This window comes from Labrus bergylta, chromosome 5 (assembly GCF_963930695.1).
Source record: "Labrus bergylta chromosome 5, fLabBer1.1, whole genome shotgun sequence".
Classification (NCBI taxonomy): Eukaryota; Metazoa; Chordata; class Actinopteri; order Labriformes; family Labridae; genus Labrus; species Labrus bergylta.
This window is the reverse complement of record NC_089199.1, coordinates 32,828,721-32,847,081: the sequence shown is the minus strand read 5'-3', so window position 1 is coordinate 32,847,081 and position 18,361 is coordinate 32,828,721. Positions and strand designations below refer to the sequence as shown.

The window sequence follows — 18,361 nt, the reverse complement described above, 5'->3', positions numbered from 1 at the left end:
TGTGTCTATCTGCCCTTTAGTGTGTTTTCCAAGTGTCCTGTGCATGTTTAGGCAAAAATTCAAAGTCTGTGGAAACGCAGCTTCTCCTACGTCCTCCTGTTAGCTGTAGCATTAGCTGCATGTAACGCTCGGTTCTAGCCCCCCTCCATAAAAATGTGTCAGTGCGACGTCATTGTCAGTGTGATGTCACTGATCTAAGCCCATTGGCTCGTTGTGGCCCAGCAGCTCATGTTGAAATTTCAGAGACACATGCTGAGCAACTGACCAATAACGACGGAGCGGATCGGCAGACCAATCAGAGCAGACTTGGCCCACGTGGGGTCTAACAGTGTGGGCTCAACAGAGTGTAGCTGACGGACTCAGAGCATAGAGGGAGCAAGGAGGAGCAGTTCATGAAAACAGACACTTTTTTAGAACTTTATCTATTATGAACGTACAAAAGTAGGAACATAGATTAAATATATGAACCCCAAAAAGGGCAGAATATGGACTCTTTAATAAAAACAGCAGGCTATAAATCTACATGCCTTGATGATATTATTCTTTATATAGCCTGCCCATCAATTGATTTTAAGTGCAATAAACACGGACAATATCCGACCGAATTTTGTCCAAATAGTGAGTGATAGATTAGTCAGCCATAACAACAGCTTTTATGTAGTTTTAAATTTTGGATACTAAGGCTATAAGAAGGTGTCATTCACTAAAAGATCTGATTTGAGATGTACATGATTCCTAAAAAAACATCCCAAAACACCTGTAATGTTTTGAATATGCAGAAAGTTATGAACAATTCAGTTGAATAATTAATAGTAATTAAAAAATAATTATAATTTCCTATACATAGTAAAGACACAAAAGGCACAAATTGTTGCATAACAATTCAGCAGAATGCAGGAAATGAAGTGTTTGACGCTCAAAATTCTCTGGGGGGGAACCCTCAGACCCCCCCGCTGAAAATTTGTCCCCCCCAATGTTGAATCCAAACCTATGCCCTTGCCAAAAGTCAATAAATAACTAGGTATTCACAAGTTTTCACTTATTAGTGTTTAAACATGTCCGTCGACATTATTACTGCTCCTCGTTTAACATCGTATGATTTCGATCAGCTCGGCTACAGGAAGCAGACAAAACAACCACAAGAAAAAGGAGCTCTTATTGTTCTTTCTTACCGTTAACATCATCAAACGTTGATACCGACCAAAGGAGAGAAAAGAGAAGAGCACACTCCATTGTTGTTGATTCTGACTTTGAGTCGTTTGTGTTTTTAACGACTCTTCTTCTGTCTGCGTCAGAAACTCAACTGAAGTTTCGTTTTCGAATTGAGATAATAAGGAGCGGCGCCGGACATCCGGTGCACAGGTGTTGCTAGACCGGGAGCAATTACAGTTTTTTGACCGCTGTACGCCACGCTATGAGGGAACAGGAGTGAATGTAAATGTCTGGATTATTGTTTGAACAGCTCACATGTGACATTAATCAAGACAACGATGGAATGAGAAATAAATATTCCTAAACGAAGAAGATATTGGACTGTCTTATTTCGAATTCTTACACTCAGGAGCGAAGCTGGCAAGCGCGTCAATTCATAAGAGCAGCCGAACGTCACTTCCGGCTTGTCAGAGTGACCACGCCCCCGTTTGGGTGAAAACAAACTCTGAGAATGTTTCGGCGGTAGATTTGAAAACACTGGAAGCAGTGAGATTAAACGTGATTGTGAAGCTTTTTGTACTTCAAACTATTTTAAAAACACAATTTAGTATCGGGGTTTCATTTCCAAAGGACAAAGGAGGGTAAAAGAAGAGCTGTGTGTGTTTGGACTGAAACTAGAGAGGATTAAAGTGTCATGTTCCTGCTTTAAAGCAGAAGAGAAGTGTGTTCACAGATTCTTCACACATTCATTCACTAACGTATTAACAACGTTTCAACTGTCACATCATAAATATGTTGGTGAAAATGTCTCTAAACGAAGGAACACTACACCAAATCCTCTTCCTGAAAAATAAATGTCAAAATAAAAAGAATATAACACGTCGTCTCGCCCCACTCATCATTATTTACACTCAGGTGTGAATACAAAAGGTTTGAATATCATCCAGGTGACTTTGTGTTATTCTAAATCAGCTGATAACTCAGAGTTTATGTAAACGTCTGTAACCTCTCCATTACAGCTCTGAACACTGTTAGAAACTATGGAGGATTAAAAGTGCCAAATGAATTGAGTTAATTAAATCATTAAATGTGTCATCAATTATTTAATATTGGAAATAAATCCACAAAATATAAAAATAAATATGTAATTATTTAATTAATTAAATGCATGTGTTAATAAATAATTAAATGATTATTTAAATGTGTCATTAATTATTTAGGGTTACCCTAACCCTAACCCTTTTTCATTTAAAAAAGGATATTTAAATACAAAAGTATTGTTTTTATGAAGCGTTATTTCTAAATGTTATTTATCAGGGGAAGGTGTAATAGAATTTAATCGTTCATACAAAGAAAAAGAAAAAGATGGCTGCACCAGATTTATTGAGTTATTAATTTGCTGATCTGTAGTCGAGACGTAAAAGTGACGCAAGACAAACATTAAAACTCCGCTCAACAGAGGACCGTAAAGGAGCACACCTGACAACACCAAGTACATCAACTACGTAATAAAATGCTATAAACACTGTGGAAAACAATAAGAATATCCTGCTCTGTACACACTATTACAAACGAAATCATGTAAAATATACAATAAATCTGTTTTTGAAATGATCAGTTTCATTTCAGGAGGCCTTACACAGTAAATACAAACACTGCACGATATTAGGGACAATATAATACACATTATAGAGATACTAATGCAGGTTCCTTACTCTTTAAAAACCTGAAGAAAATAAAAGCAGGACATCTAATTAACCATTCAAGTTTTAAACATGTTCATACGATGGAGGCCTACTTTATTTTGAAAAGCTGATTCTAGCCTGATTTCTTGATCCTTGAACATTTTAGCTCACGACAGAATGCTGCATCAGTTTGTAGTTGAGTCGAGTTGTCGAGTGTCTGTCCGGCATCTTGCCCCCCAGCAGACCACATCATTATAAAGACCACTCCCCACCAAATGTGATAATAATAATAATACTACGATGCACTCCAGTTCTTTCTAATGATGGAGATGAATAACACTCAGGTGTCATCTTCAGCCTGAACCTTTTCCATCAGTTTAATCCCTCTCTGTCTTTTTATTAAGAATCTGAATAAAGGGTTTATGTTTTTCTTTGTGTGGATAAATGATAAATACTGTCAAACTACTACAACCACTAAAACGATACACAATATAGAGTACTGTTTGTTTCAGGACACCAGAGGGCGCCAAATCATCAAGAACAGGAGTGACCAGACCCCATCACTTCTAGAACAGACTTCTAACTCTGAAGTGAATTCAGCAGCAGCAGTGTGGTTTAGAGCTGTGATGTCCAAACTCAGGTCCAGGGACCCCCGAGGGTCCTTAGATCCTGTCCTAGACGTTCCATACAAACAAAACAACAACAACAACAACAAAACAACAAACACAGTGTTCAAAGTCTCAGTCTTTTGAAAACAAGGGCGCAGTTGTTGAAATCATAAAGGATCAACTTTTAATAACCCTCCGTTCTTCTACGAGTCCTCACTGTAATCTTACTCTGTCGCTGACTTTTTATGCGCCATGAATCTATGACATCTCCGAGCCATCTCTTCTTTTTCTGTTAGTCCCTGAGAAGATAGTTCACAGTTTAATTAATGTTCCTATCATCATATTGCCCTTTACGTTCCTCATTATACACAGGTTTTTATTACAATTTGGGGAAAATAAGTATTCAAAATGTTTCATTTATACAAAATCTCATAAAAATATGAATCAATAAATTTCCCCTTCTTCCCAAACGTCTCGCGGGCCGGATGAAACCTGCTGTCGGACCGGACACGGCCCGCGGGCCATAGGTTTGACAGTGTGTTACTTACTGCAGGTAGATAAACTTACTTAGGTAGTCCAAACAGTTCTCTGGAGATTTACTATTTTATTTAAATGATACGCAGCAAAGAAAAGTGTACTTTAAAAAAGCATGTATTTAGATGCTCATTAAAATATTTATATTAGTCACATTTAAATAATTTAGTTTTTTACAGGAGGTGTTAATAATGTTTGAACAAACAACAACAACAAATCAGATGACAACAGAACAACAACATTTCATAACTCCGGGAATATTACTGAACAAAAGCACAAATAAATCCACTTACAGACGTAAACAAAAAGAGTTCAATAAACCAAAGATGATCAAATTCCTGATGGACATTATTATCCTTCAGCTGGGAGGAAAGAGTGACCGTTAGACTGTTACTATGGAAACAGCGCAGTCTTCCTCCGTTACTATGGAAACAGCGCAGTCTTCCTCCGTTACTATGGAAACAGCGCAGTTTTCATCCGTTACTATGGAAACAGCGCAGTCTTCCTCCGTTACTATGGAAACAGCGCAGTCTTCCTCCGTTACTATGGAAACAGCATCAGACCCGCCTGCTAGCTGTAGCTAACGTTAGCACATGACAGTAAATTTAATTTAACTAAACTTTAAACTCATGAAGTCAACTCACAGAATAAATGCAGCTGTTCAGACCGTCCTCGTCTTCTTCTTCTTCTTCATCCTCTTCATCTTCCTCCATTCCTCACATCAAACTGTCTCCTTCACGTTAGCATCCTCATTACCGGAGTTAGCTTTTAGCTTTTATCTTCACCGTCGTCCGTCACCTTCCGTTCAGAGCAAGAATTTATCAAGTTTTACTGAATTCATTTAAAGTTTTACTCATTTATATACAAGAAACTTTCAGATTAAAGCATTTAAATGTCGTCCCGCATATTTAATCAATCTAATCCCGGTTTATAAAATCTTAACCGACAAACTGACGACGAACAACCACAGACTGTAAATATTAACAATATTAACAACTGACGACCAAATAACGTCAACGGTCGCACGTTGTAACGTCCTTCACTGTGACGTCATTGCGTTAAATAGTTATTAAAAATAAAAATGATTTCTCTACAAAGTATGCATCTTTGTTGATTCATTTATATTAATATGTTATTAAAAAATATATATTCTCATATTTATACTTTTCTGTATGAACTTTACTATAATATTATTTTAATCTCTCTTTCATTTAAATGTGAAACTTTTCTATTTACCTGAAGTCTTTCACATTATTGTTCTTTGAATAAAGTGATTGAAAAATAACATAATATACTATATATTATAAGATTATTGATCCACAAGCAATAGCTTTTAAACAAATCTCCATTTCTCGTTATTTTAATCAAATGTCGATCATTTTTTAATTCTCGAGGCTATAGTCCCGATCACAGCAGACGTGGGTTCGATTCTGACCTCTGACCTTTGCTTCATGTTGTCTCTCTTCAGCTGTCATATCAATAATGACAAAAAGGTTAAAAAATAACAGAGAAAAAGATGATTGTGTTTTGCAAACAGAATAAAAGTTTTCACTTCTGGAGACTTCAGAGGCTCCTTAAAAAAAGTCAAAATGTCAAGAATAGAATCTTCTCTCTCATGTCGGGCCCTCATCATCTTCTGGAGACAAACAATTGTTTTTAAATATTACAAGAATATATTTGGTGAAACGTCCTGATGTTAAAAGAATGTAAAGGCTATCTAATGTCTGATTGTTTTCTTCATGTACTTAGATTGATGTTTATCTCATCATGTTTACACTTTATAATGTTTTTATTTCATATAAATATTCTTGATTTCTTCTCTTCAGACATCAAACACTTACAGGAGGAGAAGTGCCACATGTGGAAACAGATCTGAAGTCTGAATTTAGAATTTAAAAATTCAAACCAGACATAAAACGATGAATCCTGATATTAAAAAATAAGAAAACAACAAAGTCATGATGTGAACTCACTAATTGATCCTAAAAATCCTGCTCCATAAGAAGCAGTCCCAACACACAGTGTAACATTGATCATGTTTTATTCCAGCAGGTGGATGTGAATGATGAAGCACAGCCTGATATCACGTTGTAACCATCAGAGCGTCATTCATCAGCAGCATAAAGAAACGTTTAGGAGCATACTTCAGCTCTGTGTTTGTCTCTACCTGACACACTCGGCTTTATAAAGTCTAAACAAGAGATACATCCTCGTCCCACATCTTAAAGTCTCATTATATCTCAGTGTAGCAGCAACAGAATCTCATGTATTTACAGTCAAACAGCAGCTGTAGTTCAGTGAAGTACTGAGGCTTTGATTCTCCGTCAGTCGTAAAGCGCCTTTGCTCTCATTTCTTCATTCACACACTGGATCAACAGGAGAGCAAACACAAACAGGGACTTCTATTTCACACTTTCTCACATCAATCCTGTTTTTCAAAGTGTTTCTTTAAATCCTCAGTCAGAGGCTCTCTGGGATGTTCACAGGGAGACCTTTATGTTTTAAACCCTGGATTCCATTCACAGATGATATTAATGAAATGATCATGCATTAAAGCTGCAGTGTATTTAAAGCAGAGTAAACGTTAGAGGTGTAAGGATGTGTCATGAACATGCTCCTCAGGTCGTTCCAAAGTCGACGGGCTCTGATTGGAAAAAGCCCCATCTCCACGGCGTTCATTAAAATGTGAGAACAAACACCTGGTTGGATTTGATCCCTCACTCAGCTGTTTTCAAGTATGACATCATGATGGTCAAACAGATGAAATCATCTTCATGTTGGGATTAAGGCAGATTAGCTTCAATAACTTTGGAGTTCCAGAGTCAGAGGTTTGAAGGAACACGACGTGAGTCTACCTGACTTCATTCAGCTAGAAGGTCGGATTCAGTGCGGTCTTTTATGGGTTCACCTTTCTCCTCGTCTGCAGGAAGAAAAAACTAAATGATGTTCAAGAAAATCACGACTGACTGATCTGACTGAGAGAGTGAAAAACAGACTGAAGACTGAGGAGATACTGACAAGACTCTTAAAGAGAGACACACAGGTAGACTTTATGTTCTTTAACTTACCTTTACGACAACTGATGCGACCTGTGGCAAAGAGCGCAGCTAGGACGATGACAACAACAACCAAAAGAGCACTGACAACAGCAAAACCAGAAGTAGAAATAATCGATCCAGCAGAGAAACCTGAAACTGAAACAAAAAGTTTGTGTATCACTCAGAGTGTAGTTTCATATCACACTCAGATCAGACTGGACGTCACATTGGACACACAGAGAACAGCAGGTGTGTGTGTGTGTGTCTCTGTGTGTGTGTGTCTCTGTGTGTGTGAGCAGTGTGACGTCAGCTCTGCTCTGATGCTCAGTCTCCTCCTGCTCGGCTCTCAGCCTCCTTTTGGTTTTTGGCTCTCAGCAGTGAGGAGGCTGATGTTGGAGCTTCGTCCTGTTTCTGAGACGAGCTGCTCATCAGCACCGACAAACTTTGAATCCACTTCACACTGTTTACATGTGAGCACACTCTGAGCACCCAAAGGACCATCTTCACCTCCTGCTCGTCAACATCTGGATCTTTACACACATCACATCTGGACTTCATCTCACCACTGTTTACTGCGTCACAGTTTAGAGTTTCATGATGCTTTAAACTACTTGAAGTTTATTCACCTGACACTTTGACCTGCAGGACTTTTGAATAAAGGAGTTTAACTCGTCTCAGCGTTTTTTAAAGAGCTGTTTTTATACTTTAAGGATCATTTACGGAGAGTTTTTAAACCTCTCATGTTCTCAGAGACGACTGAAACTGGAACTTTAGCTCATTAAAGGATCAACAATCTTTAAATAAACACTAAAAACAGTTTGAAATGAAACTTCAGATGTGATCAGTTAAACACTGTGACTGTATGCAGCGAGATGACCTTTAAACAAGGTGCAGATCAAGCTGACAGCGCCCTCTAGTGGACAAACAGTGAAACACACACACACTGGTTCTTACAGTAAATGTGGAGCTGAAGACTTCTTTGACCTCCTGGTTTCAGATTGAAACATGTCAACATGTCTCTGATGTTTTCATGTAAAGTTTCTCTTCAAGTTCAAACTGAAATCTGGTTTAAATTGAGTTCAGTTTGTGATCCAGCAACACTCTGCTGCAGTGAAGAAAGAGCGTGTAAAGACGACGTTCACTCCAACATGTGGATCATCCAGGACTCTCTCTGTGACGTGATGAACAACATGTTTACATCGTTCATACAAACTGCACTTTAAAGTCCACATGTGTCTGTAAGGGATCAAATGATGACCAGGAACCATCATTGAACTGATTCACACTTCAAGTTTGGTCCCACTTTTTAGTCTCCCGTCAGTTTAGAGTGAAGAAATGAAAACAAACATCAATAATGAAACAGTTTGTACATGTTTGAAGTTTCCTCCTTCATGTTTGTTTCCTTCGTCTCTCACTAAACGCAGCAGCTACTTCAACATGTGGGACAATAACTCACAGATATTAGAACCACATTTCTTTCCCCTGTGGAAAATAAACGTGGCTGCTTTCTTCTGACTTCAGTCCCTGAATCGTCCTGAGACGTCTTTTCACTTGGATCCTCAGAACGAGGACACTGAAGCTGGTTTCAGATCTGATACTGGGTTTGTGTTCAACGTGAAGAAGACTGACGGAAACATTCAAAACTAACTTCACTTCTTTCTCATGTTTTCCAGCAGACTCCCTGATTCTTCCTCTTCTGTCTGCAGCTTCAGGAACTTCAGTCTGATGTTCACATATTCTCTGGAGTGGACTCTGAAGTGCTCTCGTTTGGGGCGCTGGTGGCCTAGTGGTTAGTTTGAACGCCCCCTCATGTACGGAGGTTGTAGTCCTCCAAGCGGGCGGCCCGGGTTCAAATCCGAGCTGAGGCTCCTTTCCTGTCATTCCCCTCTCTCTCTCTCTCTCTCTCTCTGATTTCTGACTCTATCCTCTGTCCTTTCACAATAAAAGCACAAAAATAAACCTTAAATTAAAGTTGCTCTCATTCAGCAGGATAATAAAACATTTCAGACATGACTCCGCCCCCGATGATGACATCATTGCTGTCAAACAACGTTGTGAAAATCAGTGATAACAAATATTATACTGAGCGTATTTTCCCAAAGTAATGAAATAAAACAAATAAATACGAGCTGTCAGCGTTAACCAGTTAATCACATTAATCTCCTGTTTGTCCCTTCAGGCTCTCCGTAGATAGTGGTCCTCAGTGTCTCCCTGTAGTCTCACTGATGGACAAGAAGAACACTGCTGCATCTTTGAATGTCTCATTTCACTTTAACAAACTCTCACACAGTAATATCCACCTGATGACATCACACATTGACCTGATGACATCACACATTGACCTGATGACATCACACATTGACCTGATGACATCACACATTGACCTTTGTTACCGTTCCTCTGAGCTGTTTGACCTCACTTTGGGATCTCTAACCACTTCCTGTTTCTGTGCTTAACTTCATGTCCTTATCTTCCATCTACAGGAAGCTCTTACTGTATTTCAAAATAAAAGCACACAGCAAGTAAAGCACTCTCAGCTTAAGACAGTGCAAACCTTCAAAATAAAAGCCTATCAGTTTGTATATAGGTTAAGGGACTTAGGTCTGAGCAGCTTGTGGTCCAAAGATGGCACAGGCCCTGGTCAGTATTTCTTTAATTGGTAGGAGGGGGTCCTCCTCTTGAAATCCCCTCTAAGTAGGCGGGAGAGAAAGCAGATCATAAAAGCCTAAAAAGAGCTAAAAGTGTAAAAGAGAAGAACATTAAAAGGTGTCATGGTAGATTCAAAGTAAACAGATTCATTTGGTTGTGTTGAAGAGAAGGAAGCGGTCAGGTTTAGGGAGGCTGCTGGGTTCACGGTTAGCTTTAGGATTGTGGGTGAGCTTAAGAATAAAAAGCAGGGAAGAGGACGATGTGGAGATGGATGGTTAGGATTAGGGTTCAGGTAAGTGGGAAGTTGTTGTTTCTTTGTGTACAGGTGAGGTGGAGACCCTGACCCTCCTCCCCTGTGAGAGCAAAGAAAAGAATGAAATGATGCAGGTAAGTTTCTCTAACAGGTGAGTACAACAAGAAATAAATGAATTCATGAATGTCGTTAAATCATCAAAGTTCACACGGTAAAAGAGGACAGCGTTAAATCACATGCAGCTTAGTGTTCAAAGTGTTCATGGGGTAGTAATAAATCAATAAAACAAGTGCTCTATGTGTCCTCCCTGTGGTGACAAACGTCCTGATTGGTGGAGCTGGTTTGCTGACTCTGATATATACAGGTGAGTGGGAGGTGGATACGTTACAGACGCTGATGCTGTTGTATCCTGTGCTGTGAGGTTTCTCCTGGAGCGTGACGATGGAGTTGTTGTGGAGGCTGGAGGCTTTCTGGATCCTCTGTGTCGGAGCCATGAATGGAAGTTGATGGTGTGTTTGGTTTCATGGTTTGTTTACTGCTTTGTTTATTGTTTACTTCTTGTTACAGGTGGGACATGTCGTGGTGATGTCAGTGATTATATGAGCCGCACTCACCTGTTCACCTGGTTTAGTCTCAGATGGAGAGAGGGGCTGAGCGTGGGAGCAGAACATTTCTGTTGAGCGCCACACTACACTGCACTGCCATCACAAGTTGATTTTACCACCCGGTAACTGCAGTTGTAGTTTCTTGTGTTTTGTAGAATAAATGACTAAAGCATCTTGGATCTGGAAGTCATTCATAACGACGTCACAGCTTCACTCCCGTCTTTAGTCCCTCGCTGCACTCTTTTCTTTGACGACCTGCAAAGGCCGATATAGACGCAATACTCTGTGTGTCCTGATCAAGCTTTAAATAAAGTGCTAAGATCATGCTGTCAATAAATAAAGGAAAGTAAAAGACACACAAAACAACATGCACAAAGTCATCCATTCATTAAAACAAGATGAAAACATTTCAAACTAGTTTTTGTTTGATCTAAAACTCCATAGATGTGAAACAATCCCTCTCACTGTCCTTCCACCTTTTGGACACCAGATGGCAGCATTGCACCGTGGATAAAAGCAGGTAGGGGGAAACCGTGTTGTTGTTGGTGCACCAGCAGGTGGCGGTATTTCCCCGTTTTCCTTGTTGGCTGCAGTTAAAAGCAGAGAAACCAAACAACTGTCCTTCCGTCTTCTGAGCAGGAGATGGCGGCCTGAATCAAAGTTTTTCATTTGGGCCGTTTGGTTTCTTTCTTTTCAATCATTTGATGAACGTGGTTTCCATTCTGAGGCGTTGACTTCTGGACCAGTTTGTGTTGCTTTTGATGCCTTCTGTTTTCAGATGGTCTGCTCCACGTCTTCTGAAGTGCATGTAAACGGCCGGATTTTCTTTGCCTTTGTTTCTTTGGTAGATTTGTCGTCTCAATCTGTATTTCAGCTGCTTGTTTGTTTCTCCCACATACCTGATATTACAGGTTGAACATGTTACTGCATAGGGTTAGAGTTAGGGTTACACACGGGATTCAAAATGTCTTTAATCACCACTAACTTTTGAAATGTAGCGATTAATGGAGATTCAAAATGTTGCTGGTTGGACAGCCCTCACATAAATATAAAATGCTGAATTATGAATAAATAATGAAACATCTTTTCAGACTGGTGGTCTCCTGCCGTTCATCATCATCAGGACAAACTAACGTTACTCTGTAGTTCATCTTTATTAGGAGGAGAATATGTGACCTTTTAACACAACCTTCAGTTTCTGTTTGAAGCCTTAAATGTAGATTCAGGATATTTAGAGCGAGGAGTCTCAGGAAACGTGGGATTAAAACTCTGAAACATTCTGAATAAACTTCCTCCTGTCTCATCAGATCAGCTTTAGAGTTGAAACTATGAAAAGATCTCACCGTTGATGTGAACGTAGGTCTCTGCCTCAGTGTGGTGTTTGATCTGGTCCTGTGTGACCACACAGCTGTAGTGATCGGTCTTGGTCACAGTGGTTTGGAGGATGATGTCGTAGCTGCCTCCTCTTTCTGTGACCTGTGCTTCTTTAGCATGAAGGATGTTTCCAGAACTGTCCCTCCACTCCACTTTAGGTCGAGGAGAAGCTCCATAAACTTCACACTGCAGCAGAGACCAGTCCTTTGATTGGTCGAGTGTGGTGACAAACGGCTTGGAAGCAGCGCCTGTGGAGACAATAGAAACAAAAGATTTCATCAGAAACCTGCAGAATAGATGTTTCAGATTAAAGCATGTGGAGGTAGATAAGTAAAGTATCACAAAGAAGAAGACAAGCAATATATTTAAAAGACATTGTGAATATTAACATGACATGAAATAAACATTTAGTATTGTGGAGTAAAGACTTCATAATAAGAGAGTGAATTTAAACTCCCTCTGGGTTTGTTGTTTTCAGCTCTGAGTTCACAAATACGGGACTGCCATGTTTCCTTCAGCAGTATTTCTGTCTCTTTTGGAGGGAACCCCTCCCTGTCCAACCGTACGCCCTGCCACCACCTGGAGGAGGAAGGACGGCCCTGAAGTCAGAACTCCAACTCTGGAAACTCGGAGCGACCTCAGTAGCCCGAGCTAAAATCCAACATGGCTGCTGCGTGCATCTACAGTAACGTTTAAGCTGAAACTGATGTAATGAAATCAATCACACCGATGGTATCGTGGAAGTTCTCTCTGTGGACATGTGGTCATGTGACGTTCAGACACAAACTATCACGTAGTGTGTTGTTATCAAACTAAAGAACTGCTGGAGGCGTCCATGTTGCTGGTCAAACTGGTTTTCAAACTGGTCATGGGAACGCGCTCAACTCGGGTGTGACGTCAATCCTAGCTCGGACATTCGACTTGAGAGGTAAATGGAACGCACCAGAAGTCGTACTACCATGTTGAAGAGGAGTCACAGCCCCCCCCCCCCCCTCCAAGAAGCCGTGTCTGGGTGGATTAAAACGAGGGCGTCGTTGCAAAAGAACGACGGCAGGAGAACCAATGACGTGCGGCTCTGAAGCTGCTCCTGTGGACACGGAGGAAACAAAGGTTCATGGAAAGAAGATTTCACATCCCTTCATGTATCTCCACTTCTCTTCTTTTATATTCCTCTACTGTACACGCCTTAGTTTATCTCAGCCTGTCACATGCTAAGTCCCGCCTCCTGGGAATGGCTGTAGGCCAAAACAGCTGTCAATCACTCCCTCCCAGCAGACGTGGGTTGTGTCTCCGTTGATCAGAAGCCGTTCAGGACGACGAGTGAGCCGTCTCTAAGTTGAGGTTAAAGGTCATGTAGCCCTTCATGATTGGACAGTGAGAATGTGTGAGCGTCCATGGAGATGTAAGCGCTCTTTTCATCTCATACGGCTCTAAAGTGGAACATATGTGATGTGATTCTTGTTGGTTTTTCTGCTGCTATTGATATAAAAACATCTGAATACTACTAATATCATTTACTCTTATTTCTAATGTTAGTTATATGTCTACATCGGGGGCGGCTGTGGGTCAGTGGGCGAGTCGGTCGTCTCTCAACTGGAAGGTCGGGGGTTCGATCCCCAGCTCCTGCAGCCACATGTCCCATGTGTCCTCGGGCGAGACGCTTAACCTCAAGTTGCTCCCTCTGCTTCGTCGGCGGCGTGTGAATGTGTCTGAATGGATGAGTTAATCCTCTTTACCCAGCAGCCTCAGTATGACATCATCAGGTGTGACATCACCTGGAGCTCTGACCTCAGTCACAAACATACGATCACATCGACACATTTCAAACAAAGTGGACACAAACTGAACTTTAGAAAGTCGCTGGAGGTAGAGTTGATGTCTTTCCTGTCGTGTTGAATCGTGTTTCATCGTGTTCCTCGTCTCTTCTGTGACGCTGATCTGATACGGCGAGCTGCACGTGGAGGAACACGGACGCTGTGCGCTTTTAAAGAAAGTAGTCCCCGAGGAAAAGGCGGTCTGATGGAGAGGTGTAAATATTGACAAACACAGCGGACACTCAGGTTTCTGTGTTTTTCTTGAAGGTGGGACTTTTAGTGAAGCTGCTCGAGTATGTTTTCATCTCCTGCAGGTAACACGCCGTGTGGTCATAAGAAGGTCAAACGAGCACACGGTCAAACTGTGTACTGTCCCTTTAAGGCCTTTAGTGACCTCCATGGATCAAATGATTAAAGGGACGATCAGTGCATGTGTTTGGAGCTAAAGGAGGCTCCTAGTTATACTCTGTTTTAATGATCATGTCGGCCTCAGTAGATTCAGCTCGGACATGTTTCACATTATTAACACGTCGTCTCTTCTCACTCACTGAAACGTCTCCGATTCCTGTGACGGCACGCCGCTCCTTACAAATGTGTGTGTGTGTTTCTGAATGTGTGTGTGTTTCTGAATGTGTGTGTGTGTTTCTGAATGTGTGTGTGTGTTTCTGAATGTGTGTGTGTGTTTCTGAATGTGTGTGTGTGTTTGTGTGTGAAATCTTTCCTCCATCATAACTAACGACTGACTCGTTTCAGAGCACTGATTCAGTCTGAAGTCACGTCTGAGTGCAGCTCTCAGTCAGGAGCTCTTTGGTGAGCAGGTAACATCTGCAGCAGCGTCCAATCAGAGAGCAGCAACACGGTAACCATGGAGATGAATCCAGCAGGACCAGCTGCAGTAAAAACTGTCAAGTAAATAGGTTTGAGTTGAAGGTGTGAAACATTAAAGTGAGCTCCTGATCCTGTGTGAAGGAGCAGCAGGTGTTGTTTAGTTTTGCTCTTTTAGATTCATGTCTGCAGGAATGTTTTAGTTTGAAGATAAAAAGAGTTCATGATGTTCACACAGAGACCAGATATGATGACCTACACACAGAAACACATCATGAAGAGTTAGAATTAACACCTGAATGTATTTTTAGTCATAAACTATTCAGTAAATAATCTTCCTCACTTCATTTCGATTCTTTTTGAATTATTTCTGACCTCCTCTTCGCTCTGGTCATTTCTTTTGTTTTCTGAACTAAATAGTTTCTTCAGTTTGTTCCATCAGCTGCTCAGTTAAACCTGGTGGTTAGTGTGAGGTGATCATTTCAACAACAAGCTCAAACGTCTTTAAGAACTCGTCTTTGTGTTGTGAACACTTTTAATGTAGAGATGCAGAATTCCACTTTTTTTAATGGTACGGTAGTTCAGGGTGAACTGTGGGTAAGATGGAGTGTAGGAGCCATAATGTGTGTTTTTACCTCAGTTGATTATTTGTTATGTTTTGCTCCTTATATGGGTTTCTTATTATTTCTGGTAATTAGCAGTGGGCGTGGTTTACTTTATTTTTACCTGTGCATTTGGGGTGGCGGGAGGCTAGACAAAGGGGGTGAGTGAGTCATCGTCATCATCACCTAAATCATCATTTTTGGACCTTTTCTTTACAAATACTGTTTTCCCTTTTTGTTTTAATAAATCTACAAAGATATCTGGACTTTTGGACTTCTTTATATTTTCACACACTTAGTTTCTGTGCAGCATTTTTCTATCTTCAGCCGCCACAGAGAGTTTGTGTTTTTAAAAGATTTTAATTTAGTGATGCAGAAATTAATTGAAATGTTTTTTTACTCATGAGGGAAAAGTTTGGCAAACATCTAAAGCTACACAGGAGGGAGCAGACGTGTTGGTTAGAGGTGCAACAAGAGGTAGAAAAGAAGAAGAACCAGCAGGAGGCGTTTTGGATCCATAACTTTCAGACTACTGAACACCCGGTCTAAACGAGGACGTTCATTTTTCTGTCTTTTTGTCAAATATTGTTGAGTTTTAATGTAAAGTCCAGTGAACACTGAACGACTAAAAGAATTCATGAGCTCATACTGTACAGTGTTCAGCATCACAAGTGTCAATAAGAAAAAGTCCCACAGACGGAGGTTGAAGTCTGATCGATGTGTATTTCAGTCGGCTCTAATACACACCAGGAAAAACGTTCTCTCTCTCTCTCACAGCATCCCAAATAAACACAAAGTGACTGACAGCTCAATCAGAACTGATTCTCCCCGTCAGCTGGAGCTCTGCAGATGTTTCCTGCTGATGGTTCTTTCATGATCGGAGTGTGGAGACAGATTAAACAGTCATGCCTGCTGTTGCCATGGTGATTTTAGACGCTGTCTGTCAGTTTGTGAACAATCAGGAAAGAAGTCCCTGAAGTGGGAGAATCAGCTGGTGGCTCTGCGCTCACCGTGCAAAGTGTGTGCAGTCGTACGACCAAAACAATCACACATGAACAAATGATCCGAGCAGCAGGGAGCAGCTGATCGGGCCGTGACCATCACGCCTCAGTGTACACTGCTCCACTAACGGCGTGCTATCGGGCTGAAATGCGGCCTGACTTCAAATCAGTCGTACGACTCAAAAGTCAGGTCTAAGTCGTCCTGAAATCGTCCGGTGCACGGCCGGCTTACTGTAAGAGTTGGGTTTGAATCTCCTGTAAACGTTGTTTTGATTTGTTTTTGTTGTGTTTCCTGTTTGTGGTCAATATTTACATTTTCATCATATTATGTATAAATGTAAACATCTGCTCCACCTAGTACAACTTTATCTCTGTTTGACTTCCTGATGAAGGACTGATGAGTTCTTGTTTTTTTAAGGTCTACATGATGCCAAGTAAATAAAGACATTTTCATTGTTTAAAAAGCGAGAGCCTCGGCTGCACAAAACTTCTCACTGTTCATTTTTCCTGTTTTCAAAATGTCTTGTAATAAATGTTCCACAGAGCAAACGTAACTCTGAGGATCTGAATGGATAGAACGTAAAGTGTTTGTAATATTTGGGGATAAACATAACTGTTAATATGAAATGATAACTGACGAGCCTGCTCCTGAAATGTGTGAACTCAACATGAAGCTGTTTTCTAATCCTGAACATTTCACTGTTATCACAAACACGTCCACACTGACATCACTGAGCTACAACAAGAGAAACACTGACTCTGTACGTCTGGAACTGATCTCAAAGTCAACCTTCACACTCTTCTTCTTCTCTCTGTCCAGTCATCAAGTTAGTCCGTTCAGAGAGTCACTGAAAGTCTGAATTTCTTAAACTCACTTTGAATAAAGTTTCACTTGTGAAGTATCCAAACACGTTTCACATTCAGTCAGAACTCATTTACATTTAAAACAAAGAATGAACGCACAGAAAAACAGAAAGTAGAACAAGAAACATCTCACCGTTGATGTGAACGTAGATCTTGGCCTCAGTGTGGTGTTTGATCTGGTCCTGTGTGACCACACAGCTGTAGTGGTCGGTCTTGGTCACAGTGGTTTGGAGGATGATGTCGTAGCTGCCTCCTCTTTCTGTGACCTGTGCTTCTTTAGCATGAAGGATGTTTCCAGAACTGTCCCTCCACTCCACTTTAGGTCGAGGAGAAGCTCCATAAACTTCACACTGCAGCAGAGACCAGTCCTTTGATTGGTCGAGTATGGTGACTGAAGGCTTGGGAGCAGCGCCTGTGAACACAAAGTACAGATCAGGGGTCGTCATTGGCCAGCTTTTTTCATGACAGACACTGAGGGGACAGGAATTTAAAATATGCTTGCACACAGCTTTCAAGCCTGATGTGAAGAAGTTGGAGTCAGAGGGGAAATGTAATGTCTCCCATTAACATCATGTGAGTATCTCAGCCTTGTGATTTTATTTGTATGTTCATGGTTTATTCCCCAGAGATCCTTTATATTCTGGGGGCCACATGAGAAGCTTTGGGGGACCGTATGTGGCCCGTGGGGCGCCAGTTGATAATCACTTTTATGGAGCATTATACTTTGTAATGAAAGAATGGACCTAGGTAAGCCTGCTTGAGATTTAAAGAAGGAATAGGTGTAAAAAAACAGATTTAGTCAGGAAAGCAGCAAATTGACCTTTTGGTAGAAAACAGCTGATCATAAACAGCAGATTTATTTGAGTATATTTCATGTTTGTAAGTTCATTGAGCCTTTAAGGACAGAGATTTAAAGTGAACTGGTTTCCATGGAGACCAGTCACCTGTATGACTGGCAGGTAGGATGTATTAACACATGCAGGAGTGATTTAAGAAGTGGAAGTCCAAAGTAGAGGAAATGAGTATTTGTAGTCCCTGTAGTTGTTAAGATGGTATATCAGAGTTTATATTTCAGAATCATTCTATCAAATCTAAATAAAGCTAAAGCTTTGAAACATCATCACTCTACAGTTATTCTTTAAACAACATTACAAACACAATGAGTACACTGCTCTCTGGTTCTCAGCTTCTTCAACACACTTAGACCTGTCAGCAGGATCTGGACTCACCTTGGATTTTTTCAGGTGTTCTGTCCTTTAATCTTTTAGCGCGTGGAGGATGCATACGACCCGGAAATAAGTTGCAAAGTGAATGAACAAACAAACGACATGAATTATGGAATTAGGTGAATATGTCT

The 18,361-nt window shown here is 40.7% G+C and overlaps 2 protein-coding genes and 1 long non-coding RNA gene across 9 annotated transcripts in view; 1 reads left to right on the top strand and 2 right to left on the bottom strand.

Annotated features, from left to right (window-relative positions):
• LOC114918192 (CD276 antigen-like) overlaps positions 1-1,340 on the bottom strand; it is a 45,267-nt gene extending 43,927 nt beyond the window's left edge. The window contains exon 1 of the mRNA XM_065955444.1: positions 1,173-1,340. Within this exon, the coding sequence (XP_065811516.1) occupies positions 1,173-1,233 (61 nt within the window). The 5' untranslated portion in view covers positions 1,234-1,340. The remainder of the gene's footprint in view (positions 1-1,172) is intronic.
• Positions 1-18,361, bottom strand: part of LOC110005722 (CD276 antigen-like) — a 60,889-nt gene that overhangs the window by 10,771 nt on the left and 31,757 nt on the right. For 2 of the 5 annotated variants that reach the window (XM_065955450.1, XM_065955448.1), the window contains exons 3-6: positions 17,138-17,416; positions 11,868-12,146; positions 7,048-7,173; positions 6,004-6,899 (exon numbers count right to left, since the gene is read on the bottom strand). The exons of 2 other annotated variants lie outside the window; for them this stretch is intronic. In XM_065955450.1, coding sequence (XP_065811522.1) covers positions 6,841-6,899; positions 7,048-7,173; positions 11,868-12,146; positions 17,138-17,416 — 743 coding nt within the window. In that variant the 3' untranslated portion in view covers positions 6,004-6,840. Of the gene's footprint in view, positions 1-6,003; positions 6,900-7,047; positions 7,174-11,867; positions 12,147-17,137; positions 17,417-18,361 lie in introns of those variants that run through there. One more of the 5 variants, XM_065955449.1, reaches the window with a different exon arrangement.
• Positions 1-18,361, top strand: part of LOC136179307 (uncharacterized) — a 52,269-nt gene that overhangs the window by 23,860 nt on the left and 10,048 nt on the right. The gene's annotated exons all lie outside the window — the stretch shown is intronic.